This window comes from Echiichthys vipera, assembly GCF_963691815.1.
Source record: "Echiichthys vipera genome assembly, chromosome: 20".
Classification (NCBI taxonomy): Eukaryota; Metazoa; Chordata; class Actinopteri; order Perciformes; family Trachinidae; genus Echiichthys; species Echiichthys vipera.
Window position 1 is genome coordinate 8,550,058 of NC_139845.1, and position 14,931 is coordinate 8,564,988.

Consider the following 14,931-nt stretch of genomic DNA (forward strand, 5'->3'; position numbering starts at 1 on the left):
GACTAGAAATTGTCATGTACTAAAGGCCTAAAACACCAGCCTCCAATTTAGTTTCTAGGTCTTCAAAAGCTGAATTGAAGTCTTGAAATCTCTTTTATCTAATACCACCCTCCCATCACCAATGTATATTCCATCTCTTCACTTACTATCTTCTGCAGGTACTTCTCCTTGCGGACGTCCACCATGACCAAGCCCTCCTTTACCAGGTTAAGGCCAACGTCGTCCTTGGTGTCCCCGAACTGTATTGTGACATGTGGGCAGCTGACACCTGAGTACTCCACGTTCAACAGGCACTGGGTGTTATGGATGTCCCGCACAACGCAGTCCACCACGTCCGCGCGGGCATCATCCTGAAGAAGCAAGGGGTTGATAGGGGAAGAAAGGGGAGGTGCGAGAAGAACAGGAAATGGGGCAGTAATGGATGGTGGGATTGAAGGAGGTTCAAATGAAGATTGAGAGGAAAAAGGGAAGGAGAAAAGGGAGACAGGAGAAAAGTGAAAGGGATAATTAGTATGTTATCACTGATGGCTCTTAAGATATGCACACACACAGTTTCATTGATATGTAGGGTCATTTTATCAGCCTGTTGGGGGTAAAATCCTATCTATACACCCGGTAACGTGGTCAGTAAGAACAGATCAGATTTGTCGTGGAGCACAGCAACAATCTTCTCAACCAAGAGATTTTAGTTTGGCTACATAATGGTCTGACTCTCAACTGCCCTCCTCCTCCTCCTCATCATTATCCTGTCCCTTTCTTCTCTTTTCTTCTCATTCTTCAGTTAGTTACTTCGCTATTTCTTATTGCTGACCTTCTCGAATGTGAAAGGCTAGCATTTGATTGAACACACGGTGGAGAAGGAGGTGGAACGGCTGCAATGCAATCCTGACCTCACGTCCTCGAGCAGTCTGGGTGAAAAAAGTGAGAAAAACAAGGGAGCTGCATCTTCAGAGGCAGGAAGACTTTTAAAAACAAAAATCAGTCCCTGGCCGTCATCCATCCCTCCCCTACACCATCCATCTCTTCGCTTCCTTTCTTTCTCGCCCTGGTCTTGTCTCCATGGCAACCCCTTTCGAGCTAGCCGCCCTTGGGTACGTGCGTGTATGTGTGTGCGAGCGTGTGTGGGCAGGGAAGCTTGTTCAAGGCACAAAACTAAGGGCCTTTTTTGTCCCCGCTCTCCCCGTGGTCAACTCGTCACAGGCGCTGCAGGGGAGCTCTGGGCAGAGAGGGAGTTGCAGAGTGAGAGTTGGTGTGTGACAGAGCGACAGAGACAGCATACACAGGAGGAGAGGGAAGAAACACAAGCAGAGAGAGAATATTACAGGACCACAATACTTGGACGTTCGTGAAGGGACAATACAAAATTAATGAGAGCTTTCTAATGTGACCCTCTCTGGTCCAGCATATGCAGAACAGACCGGGTTAAAGCTTCAATTTGATAAAAAAAAGGGCTAAAATATTTGCCTTTTACTCCTGTAAATTGCACGTGCAGCTGGACTTTGTGTGAGCCAAGAAAATAGCTCAGTTTTCACTGCCGAAAGTATTACTAATTTTATACCTTTTTTGTGAAATATAAAAATGTTTTATAAAAAAATGAAATTGAAAATCTATTCAACATTTGGGTGCATTAAAATATATAAAGGATCACCAACTATTTTGGTAAACACTTAAAAAAATAATCTATATTTTTGGATTCCAACTTCTTTAATGTGAATATATTCTGGTTTCTTTCCTCCTCTATGACAGTACACTGAATATCTTAGAAAAAAAATAAGACATTTGAGAAAGTCATCTTAGGCTTTGGCAACCACTGATCAAGATTTTTTTATTTTTTTTTATTTTTTTACATTTTTCAGACAGTTTAATGACCAAAAAGCTAATTGATTAATTCTTGATTAATTGCTGTTTGGTCAAATCGATAGAGAAAGTAATTGTTGGTTGCAGTCCTAATCAAAAAGTTTATTATATAAGTTATTGTATAAGTTTTAATTTCAAATACAAAAAAGTAAATAGTATGAAAATGGTAGGATGTGCATGTGGTTTTATTTTTAGCCTTTTCCAATAACTTTTATTTTGCAAGTTTTGTCACAACAAAAAAGTTTTAAATCAATCAAGTAAATAATTAAAATTGTTTAAGAAGATGCAAAATCTCAAGCAACTTCTTAATTTGCCGTTGAATACAAACCACTGCCATAGGGAAGAAGCTTTGGTGTGGTTCGATTTTTTGTGTGACACTTTTTAGAGTTTATTTTAATGCTCATCCTTTATTTTGTGAACTGTTGGCATAAACTACTTTCTTTAATTAGGCATAATAAAGAGGTGGCAGTGTGTCCTGAGTGCAGACAACTGAGAAATTACAACGTCTGTGATACAATTGGAGTAAACAGTGTAAAACTGTGCCAACAGTTGTTGCTGCAGGTAACTGCTGCAGTCAGATGTAACTTACTTGACAAAGTACGAGGCACATGTTATCTCCATGACAAGCACACATTTCAAGTAAGACTGTTTTTCAGTGCACCCTACATCCTGACACTTTTCGGAAGATACTGTCACTATGAAATATTTTATGAAACTGCACGGAAAGCAGCAGCAAGATCTCCTCCTCACTCTCAGGATTTTGGTGCTGAGAAAAGAAAGATTTTAAGACATTTTATGCAGGGCATCAGCTGGAAGGTTGCGAGACAAACGGCAACAACCTTTCCTATGTGCATCAGCAAAGGCGCAGCACAAGTGGGGCACAGTGCCGTCAGAGTGAGTGACACAGTAAAAAGCTTCAGATAAAGCAGACGGCAAACACATGAAAGGGAAACCAAGAGAAAACAGAAAGAACAGGGAAAAGGTTAGACAGATGTAGAGTGACAAAGAAAGAGTGAGAAAGAGAGGGGTAAGGTGCGTGTCAGCTTCCAACATGTGGTAGAGGTGTGTGTGTGTGTGTGTGTGTGTGTGTGTGTGTGTGTGTGTGTGTGTCTTGGGGCTGTAAAGTGTAGGTGATGCCTTTGTCCCCTGGGCTGGACCAACAGATGGGCCACTTCATCCTTCAGGAGACACTGACTCATGAGACAGGTGACAGCATGCATGCAGGCACTACCAGCACTCTCTCTCACACACGCACAACCACTGTGACTGAGTGAAGCTTTGATAGACATGTCCAACAAGAAGCCAATAGATACATATCTAGATGAAAAAATGTATTAAAAAAAATCTATGAACCAAACTTAAATAAAACAAATATGAATAGATGTATTATAGATGTATAAGATGTATGTCTTTGTTGGTTGATAACCGCACACAGCTCAGTAAAAATAAAAATAAAAACACAAAACAGGCCCATATTTATAACGGCAGCCTCTCAACTAAACATTACGTTTAATCGCCGCCTCTTAGGGACAGTTTTAACAATACTAAACACTATAAACTTCAAAGGGGTAGGATTTATTGTCGGACTGTTGTATTAGATTGCATTATTTCAATTTTATACCGATCTAATGGACAATAAAGTTATCTGCATCTGAATTTAACTAAACTAGATGTACCTAATAAACTGGCCACTGAGTGCAGATAAATAATCAAAATTAGCAGCAAACAAATGTGTCCATAGTGGGGAATAGGAATGATTCATTTCAAGAACATGTGACATCACAAACGTGTTAATGCTCAGCACCTTATCTGAGCTTAATGGAACACACACACACACACAACACCAATTAAAGACATGACCCAATACTGTGCCAATCAGGCATACACCAAACGAAAACATGTTTGTATCTGCACAAGCTATTCAGGATGCTGCCGGCTCAGGAGGCTACCAATGAGTTGACCCCGTCACACACAAAACGTAATCATACACACATACACGCACACACGCGCACACTTACTGGAGGTTGAGTAAACACTTGGATGTAAACAAGAAGATTAGAGCTGCAGAAAAAAAAAACAGCAACTGCTGCTCGGCTATCAGATGAACATTTATATGCACAAACATAGGCATAAAGTACCTGGATGGTTTGCATCTTTCTATAAGATGTGTTGGAGTTTGGGTTGCTGAGGAAATATAGTATACACTATCAAATTGTTCATAAAACATTGATGTCTCTGCTACTATGTCAATTATTCTATAATATTATGAAACAAAGTAAATCAATGGCTTGGTGTTTGTCATTGCGCTGTCTGCTTGCACTACATCCATTATGGATGAGCATAATTTTCACAAACACTTGCTCGGAATGAAAATGCGACCCTGTCCGTCAGTTACACACTTATCTCTTCTTACGATAAGTGAAACTCAAATAGATTCTATGTCTCTTCAGAAAAGTCAACTTTCAAAAGCTGGCAGAAAACGAGTCTGAGGAAGTTGATATCTTAAAGTTAATTTTGAAGCTTTCAGCTGCGACACATATCTCTACTCTGCGCGCATGCTCGTCCGTGCACTTACGTCCTGTGGGACCTGGATGAAGGCCAAGGCATGCTCGGTGGCCTGTGCTGGCAAAGTCCTGGTGCCGAAGGCAGGGGGGATGGCAGCCAGACGAGTGGACGACACAACTTCTCTCTGAGGGAGGACGAGCAGAGGACAGAAATTAGACTCAATTTAGAGCATTTTTCAAGAGCGTCTTCATGGTGTTTATCTATGCAATCATACCCCGACACACAATGGCATTTGTTTTTCTGTGTTATCAAGGCTAAATACTGTAGCTGAAAAGTAAGCCTGGGTTTAGGATAAAACATATTGGCTCTTGGGAAATTATTTGGTTTATGAGTTTGAGGTTTTGAGGCTTGACAACAATTGGGAGTGCGTGTTTGTGATGATGTCTAAGCTAACATGACAGAAACATCCAGACAAAAGAGGCCACAGAGATCTAGGGAGAAAGGTCTGGTGTGTTCTGTAATGATACAGATAAATATAACAAAAGGCTTGTGATGAAAGTTCACTTTCTGGACTTTCTCTCAAATCTGCAAGCGAAGGACATTCTTAAACAAAACACAGCATATACTCAGGCTTTAAATTCTGTACTCTGTAATGTTTTACTATTGTCCCTTGATTCTGAATCAATTCTGAAACCTGTACGTCAGTTTAACAATGATAGTTTACAACTGTGAAAGGACAGATGCCATTTTGTAGCTTAAAGGCTGCATGCTTGTATATGTCACCTTAGCCATCGTTTCACAGCTGTTTCTACTGAGGCCCCTTTCCCTAAGCTCCAGCTGCTCTCTAGCTCAGCTACAAGCTAAGAGGAATAGAACCACAGTAGACGTCCAGTCGGTAGTCAGACTTTTCAGATCAGAAAAAACTAAAATCAGTAAAATGGAAAATCTGCGGGGAAAAAAAGTAACATTCTAAAAAGTGAGTAAGAGACTATAACTCAGGTTTTATTGTACAAAGATTAATGAATTAATGATCTCTGCATGTGTTTACCTGCATTTATAACCTGACAACCTGATGACTTGTGGATCTACAGAACATCAGTCAACATGGGTTATCGTCTCTATATTCATGGTCAGGCCTAAAAATACTGTATCTTGTGCTGATTGCATTGTCGGGGCTCCAGTTTGCACATTGCTTTATATGAAAATTTCTTCATTTTAAAGGTTTGACATGACATAATATATACTGCATAATGCTGATGATCACCACAGTCTACCTAAAAGGAAAACATGCTGGTAAAAAGTCACACAAATACAGCCATTTGAAGTGGGGAGTTAATTTAATGACCCCCATATCTTAGGTTAATGTGTTCATTCGACTGTACAGTCTAGACAGAAAACGCCTTGAACGTTTATTATGGATTAAGATGTTAAGATTTATCAACACCATATTAAGAGTTTGACAGCACTGTAAATGTGGGCCTTAAAAATGAAAGACAAAAGTGCTCTGCTGTGTTTGCTAATGATCACATAATAATTCAGGCACTGACCTATCCTGGAGACAGGTGGCAATATTACCAACTAATAGCTCATGACACAGAGACATGAAATCAAGGCCAGAGTGACTCAACCTTCAATGACGCAAAAGTAAAGGGAACAAGGTGGATATCAGCTCCATTTTTTTGGTGCGCCAGGTCGGCCTCAGAGAATCACACTTTCAGCAACATGCCAGGACACATCGCGTCTGCCAGCCAAACCTCGAGCTGTCCCCAACTCTGAGGTCAGTCACACACTGTGCCGCTCCACTGCATCATGGGAAATCACCCGCAGGCTGGGGGTTGGCTCCATGAGCCACTTGGTGATGCAAGCATGTGTACACACGTCAGTAGAAACACACACAAGGACACACTCACAAGGATGTAGTGCCTTCGTCATCACTGAATAAGAAATAAAAGAGATCCCAAGAGAGTGTGTGTGTGTGTGTGTGTGTGTGTGTGTGTGTGTGTGTGTGTGTGTGTGTGTGTGTGTGTGTGTGTGTGTGGGGGGGGGGGGGGGGGGGGGGGGGTAGTTTTGCTTTTGTCATTGTTATGAAAGGGAATAAAAATGATACACTCAGCTGCACTCTTTGCTTCAGTCAAACAATAAAGGGAAAACCAACAAGCCTGCATCATATTTGTCCTAAAAACTCCAGCTGTAAGGATACATAAAGGCTTTGAATGTGGAGATAAGCAAACAGCTGGTGTCTAAATAGATCCAAGAAGTAGAAGAGAAATCCCTCCTCAGATGCTAGGTTCCCTCTGGCTGTGGGTTTGGCCATAACAAGGGGCCCTAAACAATAGCATTGTGTTTTAATGATGACTATGCAACATTCAGCACTTTTAACACAGTCAAATACATGATCACAGTTACTCACATTGCCGTAGTCAATGTAGAAGACGTGAACCTTTGCTGGTGACTCAACTTTTTCCACTCTGGCTCTGTACCTGCAGTAGCAAAAGAAATAGAGAAAGAGAAAGAAAGAAAGAGAGAGAGCAAGAGAGAGAGAGAGAGAGAGAGAGAGAGAGAGAGAGAGAGAGAGATTAAGGAGGGTACAAAAAGAGAGGGAGATGAGTAAATGATTCTGTGGTTATTTCCCTCGGGAAAAGGTGCTGGAGGTTCTGTCTGTTGTGATCAGGGGATAGGAGCTAGAGAGGATGAGCAGGACGGGGGAGTGATAGGGGACAAAGGGGGTCTATCAGGATGTGGCAGAGCTGTGAAAATTGCACAGAGGCCTCTTTGCAATAAAGGACATAAATTTGGACCTATTTTTGCCTTGTAGCAAAGAACTATAGTTTTGTAAGGTTCGATTTTTGTACTTCAATGAAGATAAACTTGGTATTACAAAGACAAGTTAAAGAAAACCACAAAGAGCCAAATCCTACTCAGGAATTCATATAGAAGCTACAAAAGAGCAAGTTTTCCTCAGACTCAGGAAGTGCCTTCATCTGACCATCACTTGTCTGACTCTCAATTTAGAACGAGAGCGGAGAAGACAAATTGGCTAAGAACCAAGGAAAGCAGGAGAAAAGCAAAAAACTACGGCCACATGGGCAAAGAAAGAGACAAGATAAAGTTAAACTCAAATAAGTGATTAAGAGGAAGACATAAAGAACAACAATAAGTGCAGAGAGCAAAAAAAAAAAAAAGAGTTAGAGACAAAGTGTTTGTATGACTGATGAACTGAGGTTTTTTCCTTTCTATTTACTCTGAATGTGGTGTTCTGAGAGTATTTGAAAGGCGACGCGTTCCTAATTAGCCCCCTAATGAAACAAGCAGACATTCCACATGCATCACAGAATACAAAGATATGGACACAGAACAATGCGAACATGAACATAATTAGCTTGCTGAATAATATAAGACTGGTAGAAGAAAGGAAAAAAAAGAGACAAAAATCTCAGACGGGACTATGGTTTTGTTGTTGAAAGTAACAAGAAGACTTTTCTCTACAATAAAGGCTGAAGAAAGTGAAGGTTTACAACAGATTGTCTGTTTTAAATGCTTGCTGACTGGCAGAGGGGACAAAGGAATAAATTGTTTTTTTCCCCTTAAAACCACGAAGAGGAAGATGGAGGGAAGGATGGAGAAGGGAAAGAAGAACACCTGTGTCGGAGGAACATTTGGTTTTTTAATCAGTTTTGTGATCTTTTTTTGTCGTCACCTTCTTGACATAGACTCTCTCTCACCCTCCCTCGATCACTGTGACTTTTATCTGTCCCCATGACCATCTGTAAACTTCCGGTGAGGAGATGAAGGTGTGTGTGTGGCTGTGTGTATGTGCGTGTGTGTGTGTGCACGTGTGTGAGTGTGTGTGCGCATTACTGTCAAGCAACTGCTGATTCTGAAAGGCCAAAGCAGAGGCAGTGAGCTAATTACACCCTGCGGCCGTCTGCAGTTAACGCATCACAGGCTTAAACAGAGATGAGGTAAAAATGAAACGTCAGGGCTTCACACACAAACATATATATGTCTCGTGGAAATGAAGCTCATTGAACTGAAAAATGTCTCAAGTGTTGTAGATTTTGTTTGTAACTTTGACTAGTAAAGATAAGATGCTTGATATAGGTTATGGGTAAAGGGTTCAGATTATTGTAAGGCTTTTAAATATAACCACAAGAATCAAAATGTTTGCTTACCATTCGCCATCAGCAAACTTGGCTATGCAGTAGTCCCCCCGACGTGCAGCGTAGGATCCTTCGACTGGCGGCTGGGCGGCGATCTCTGCTCTCATGGTCTCCATCAGACTCTCCAACTGGGCCCCTGACAAAGACAAGAGAAATGAGGGAGTTGAAGACAAACTTCCATTTACAATTCACTGTGCTGTTTCCGTTTGACATAGATGTGCATACTGTTTTACTTCTTTCACCATTTTACCACATTTAAATGATGAGTTCCAGTTGAACTTCACCACTGCCTTAGAGAAGTTACCTCAAACCTTGATTCATATGAACAAAGACATAATAAAAATCCATATTGGTAGAGCACAAAACTCCTCATTAAAAACTCAAAAAAAATGTTTAAATAAAAACTTAACTTTTGAATAAAAAGAAGAGACAATGTTATTTAAGGACAGTTTCTCTTTAACACGTCAGTTCTAATGGTATGTCAGCTTGAAACCCAAGTAAATGCCATCTGCCTTTTAGAGACTGTGACAAAAAAACACACTAGGAGAAAGGAAAAATAGCTGTTAGGCCATCATAGCTGCACAGCTAACACAGATTGCCCCTGCTGGAGACGTATAGCTTTGAGTAAAGCAAGCTAGCTTTTCCAATGGGCCTTTATGGACTATCAAGCCATTTTATGCGCAATAGGCCTGTTATGGTGGATTCAAGGAGAGTCGATGTGGTGGGAATTGGAGAAATCAGATCGGCTCCATGAATTCAATGACTGTGGCAAGTGGCAGCCTGATTTGCTCCCATCACTGCCACTAAGCATGTGCATCTCCAAGAGAGCTTTTCCTTGGTATTTGAAGGACGTGTGGGAAAACAGAACTATACATATTACACAAACAATATAGGTATAGCACCTTTAGACCCATAAGTTACCCTTATTGACATGTTCCTCAACACTAGATTTGTTTTGCGTTTGCACTGCAGACCGGATGGTAAGAGCCATGGACAACTGTGTGATCAGAAACAAGCTGAAAAACCTTTTCAGTCCTCCCTACTCCATCCTTCATCACAGACTATGCAGAGGAAAATCTGCATCAACTGCTAACTACAGGATTTTGAGCTCAACTTTTTTATATATCGGATCATTGTGCTAGGTACGTCAACAGATGGTTAACGTAAAAAAAAAAAAAAATCGGTAAAGGATGGAATGGTTTTATTGGTACCGTCTACAACTTTTGACAATGGAAACACAAAAATAACTGTTTTAACATGTACAATCTTAACCGGACTGTTCGGTGGAAACAAGGCTTATACTGTATGTGTGTATATGTATAGTGCCGCTTGTATATGTGTGTGTGTGTGTGCTTGCGTGCGTGTGTAGCAGCAGCTAGTTTAGTAAGTGGCCCAAATTAAATTTGATGTGGTATTTCTAGAGGCCAATTTTACCAAGAAGAGGGTTTTGTGGGAATGCAGGGTCGTCAGTAATGGAGCATTTTAACCGCATACTAACACAATGGAGGGTAAATGGAGGCAAAATACAATCCTATCGTCAAATAAACAGTGTACAGTTTTGCAGCACTAACAGATACTGAACTTGAGATGCAAAACTTAAAGAAACAGATAATCACTGTTTCTAGTGTCAGCTCTCTGCAATAGTCAGATCTCTTAAACCGAAAATACACAATATTCCAGGTTTTCTAAATTGGGCTAAGGAATTGAGAGAAGTCCAGTTAACAACACGATGTCTTCAGTTTCTTGGCCAAATATACCACATGGTTTCTCACAGAGATTTTACACGCAAATACGTTTTGCATGATTTGGATTTTAAAAAACAGGAAAAAATAAAGTCTTGCACACTCTGGCTAAATATGCATTATTCAGGGCATGTTTCAGCCATCAGGCCCTCTTCAGGATGAACAATCAACAATTGAAGCATCTGTGATATCATCTGAATAAAAGAGAAATGGAGTGTGCAGACTTTTCCTGCTTCTCTTCGATATTATATATTGCATCTTTTAGAAGACAAAGACTTGACTGTGAAAAAGGATTACTGTTGCTGCTGTGAGGAAAGATGAAAAGATGTTTAGTCTGAGCAGTCCTTCCTTGTATTCTAAACAACTGAATCCAAAGCCACCTTCAAAGAGCCAATAACTAAAAACTGGTTTAAAATAAAACCTACCTGTCATAAACAATGAACAGGTATAGAATGGGAAATATTTGCAATGAAAAAACTAAACAAACAAAAAAGGCCTTTTCCCTGACGGATGCCAAGGAGATCTCCCCAGGAATGGATCACTTTCAACTGCAAACAATAAATATTTATATCTGGGTGCGAATAAATCTAAGGAAAATATGGACTTTAAAACAGTGGAGTAAGTAATTAAAACCTTAATTGGTTCTCATGCAATCTTGTGTAAAATATCAGCTACACATAAACGACCCAAAGGAAATTAACTAGACTAAATTGACACCAAGATGAATAACTCTAAATAAGTCGGTTTATACAGCTGAACAGAACCCCATTTGTTAAACTCAAGCAAACAGTAGGGAAACACTGTGTGCTCTCACACTGCAGAGTCTGTCCAAATGCTCTGAGCAGAAAAAAAAACCCTCTTCAAGCTGCAGCTTCGTGTATCACTAATACACTTTGAATATGCCAGCCTTGGATAAAAAACAAAGAGGAGAAATCGGATTACTGACCATCTGTATGTGAACTTGGGTTTTATAGTAACTAGGTTATTGCAGCTCAGGTAAACACATTCTCAGATTCCTTTTTTAACACGATTTCTCCCACTAACCTGGTTTCTTGTGTAGGTAAGTGCAGTCAGTGTGTGTGTGTGTGTGTGTGTGTGTGTGTGTGTGTGTGTGTGTGTGTGTGTGTGTGTGTGCGTGTGCGTAAAAATGAGTAAGTTAGGCTTACTATGCATATTACTGTTCCATCAAACATACAGCTTGGAGGCAGACAGTGCAGCACTGAAAATAGACACTGTCTTTTACTCCTTTACTGTTGAGTTGTCATTAACATCTACCATTATTTCTGCTTTTAGAAAAATACAAATAATGATGCTGTTTATCTGAGCCAACCAACGGCAGACAGGAAACCAACATTAGCATGTCAAACTTAAAAGAAAAAGCACCAGCTAGGGGTACAAAGGGATTTAGAGAGTGAGAAAAGAGGAAAAAGGGAAAATCAGGGAGCTCGATTTGATTGTGAAGGGGATCAGGGCAGGAGGGGGGTTGTGTCCAAACACCTCATTGGCCACCCACTGCTACACCAACTGCTGATGAATGCAGTGAGGGGAATAGGAGCATAAATACACACGCACACACAAAACAGAAACATCCTCAGCGTTTTCTAGAGAAAGCAGTTTTTGGAAAACACGTTAGATGAATAGCTTCCTGTACCCCTCGCCTTAGCACAAACACACGGGCGAGATGGTGTGGTTACATCATTGTACTCCAGCTTTGCCACAGCGGCATGGTGCAGACTTACTAGAATGGCATTGGGCTAAAGCTGTCGGAGGCAGCCACCTCCTTGATTTATTAATCTAATTAAAAAAAAAAAGTGTGTGCCTTCCTTCCTTCGCATAGTGTACTAGTGTGCATTTCTGTGTGTATATTTACACACTGAATTATATATTTATTTCCATTCCTGGGCCATGTTCCACTTTGGGTCCGGAGAGACCCAAATAAATGACATGAACTTAAAAGAGGGTTCTACCTTCTATTTATATATTCACGCACATGAAGCCTTAATGGATGGAGCCTCTTAGCCCAACCTAATTAAAATGCTTTATTCATGTAAATGGTACAGCAGACTCGAGCTACAGAATAGAGGTGCAGCTCGAATATGTGATACATTAAATGGGGTAAAATTCAAAACACACCATACTGTGAACAGGGTCTTGATTGGCTGATGGTGTTCTGATATGACTGCCAAATCTCTGCTTGTCAAAAGTCCAATTCCTTGCTGTCAAATCAGATGGTCTGCTAATATACGATGCCACTAGAATACTACGCCACCATGGTGCAATCTTTGAATTACTATTCCAATGCAGTCATGCTTATGCTCCTAATCTTCCTTTTTTCTCCTGCTTGCACCATGACAAAGTGCTGTTACAGTTAGTGCTGTTTTTTGATGCTCAGATGGCTCTCTTTGAACCGGTTGAATAATCTCTGAAGGACATCGTTCCTACATCTAGACTATGAAAATGTCTTGTTGACTGATTTTTTACGGACAAAAAATACAGGAAAACAAATGTTTCTTTAAGCTCCAATTGTATAAAGCAGGTTGAGGTGTTCTATCAATATTGTGAAAGCATTATAACGCTCAATGCAGAAATGCACACAGCTTTATTCAGAAACTGTGCCTTTAAATAAACCATCAGGACTTCCTTATGGTTGTGAAGTATAACTATGTTATAAATCTATACTATATAAATCTACTACAGTGCCGTTACAGTCATTCCTCAGCTGCAATGACGGTGCAGATACACCTGGAGCGCAGATGCGGAAGACCCAGAAAGACTAACCAATCAGAGCAGACTGAGCCTTTTCAGGGGTGGACAGTAGAGAGACATGCGCTTTTCAGATAGAGGGTGAATACAGGTACATTCATTCAGACAGAATGAGAAAAAAAAATGTGTTTTTTGAGCACTAAAGAATGTTAACATGTTCTGGTATTAACCCAAAACACAAGTATGAATCTGAAAATGTCCCCGTTAAAACAAGATTGTACAGTATGTTCCCTAGCACCCCAAATGTGTTGTATTATCCCCTGCAAGAAGACACTGACATTTACAGACTCACATACACACTGATATGCCATGGTTACTGTAGCTAAGACATATCTATGTTTAACTTGAATATATATCTATAGCAGTGATGGAGTTGAAATCGAAGTCTGATGCCTTCATTTTCACTGGTGCACTGAGCATGTGTTACAAGCTGCACGCACACATTTTGTTCCATCTCATTCTGAGTTTTATATATTTCCCCATGTCTCTGATCACATTAGTTGGACTTTTCTATAGGCTTACTTCTACGTCTGGACACACTGGTCTAGCTATACCTCTAGTTGGGGTTATACAATCAAAGGGCACTGACAGTATGGTGTTATGGATCGCCAAGTTTAACAAGCTGATTTACGATCTGCTGTGACCCATAGATTCACTCCAATTATAAGTCAAGTCCATTCACACTTTAACAATAAATCTATGACCATGCACTTACTGACATGAAAACATGTCTCCTGACGTCCCTCTGAGCAGTCTTTTAGAATTGGGTTCATGATTACAACAATTTACCATAAAAATCTGTTCTATATTCAATTTATGTCAACAAATTAACTCATCATATTGATCTAAATATAATTGACATAAATATACCACATCCTAATTTACTGGATATGTCTTGCAACACGCAGACATCTATAGCTCGCCTTGTCTCCTTATAGTAGTGGTAGTAGTAAACTGACAGCTTTTAATTCATACACCTTTTCTTCCCTGTGTGCACTTTAGCATTTTATAATGTTCATGTCCACATTTGTAGGGTGCATTTTATTTAGTATGCAGTGTGCCACATGCATTATCATTATTCTCAGTTGGGATTTTACAGATCCAATTTGCTGTGCAGACTCTTGGACAAAGGGGTTATGAAATTATCAGGAAAACATCATCCATGTGTGCAGGTTTATGTCCAGAGTGTAAATATATAATAAATAGATATGTACAAAAAAGCAGACATTTGGAATCACACATTATACAATAAAATAAATTATCTTATCATTAAACATTAAATCTAGGCCCTTGTGGGTCAATTGGGCAAAGTGTTATACATCCTACTGAAATTCTGAATGAATGTGAGCAGTCATATTAGGAAGTAAGTACAGCTAGGACAGTCTGCTTTACAGAGCCAGACTCCTATTTAATGTTGGCATAAAGACAACCAAATATCTGCGTGCAGAAGGGCTAAACCATGTCGAGCGTGAGAGCTCATTTTGTGTTAAAGGGAGAGCCAAACCGATGATCCAAAAAACAGCCAAACCACTGACTTTGTGTGATGCTGGCCAATTTCTCTGTCTTCATCTCTTTATTCCTCCATTAAATTTTCTCTCCCGTTCGGTAATTTGTTTTTACACCATTATGGTTGCAGCTGTTTGTAGATCATATACAATTACAATGTGCACAGTGTTGAGTGAGGGAGCGATTAGGCTTAAAAACAAGAAAACAACGGAGAAGGGGAGCGAGAGGGTAAGAGAGACTTAAGACAGTTTTACAGGTTGGTCATGATCGGATTTGATTATGTTGTGGCACACGGTGTGTGAGCACAGACAAGGGGGAAACAAAAAGCCAATGAAAACAGTGAATCATGTGCCCTTTCGCTACGCATCCCAAGGCCATGCTGAATTCTATTAAGCTGT

General features: G+C 40.2%; 1 protein-coding gene across 1 annotated transcript in view; it reads right to left on the bottom strand.

Moving 5' to 3' along the window:
* The window catches only part of snd1 (staphylococcal nuclease and tudor domain containing 1), a 180,058-nt gene that overhangs the window by 17,471 nt on the left and 147,656 nt on the right, over positions 1 to 14,931 (bottom strand). The window contains exons 19-22 of the mRNA XM_083935604.1: positions 8,535 to 8,658; positions 6,773 to 6,842; positions 4,433 to 4,546; positions 147 to 350 (exon numbers count right to left, since the gene is read on the bottom strand). Of these exons, the coding sequence (XP_083791730.1) occupies positions 147 to 350; positions 4,433 to 4,546; positions 6,773 to 6,842; positions 8,535 to 8,658 (512 nt within the window). The remainder of the gene's footprint in view (positions 1 to 146; positions 351 to 4,432; positions 4,547 to 6,772; positions 6,843 to 8,534; positions 8,659 to 14,931) is intronic.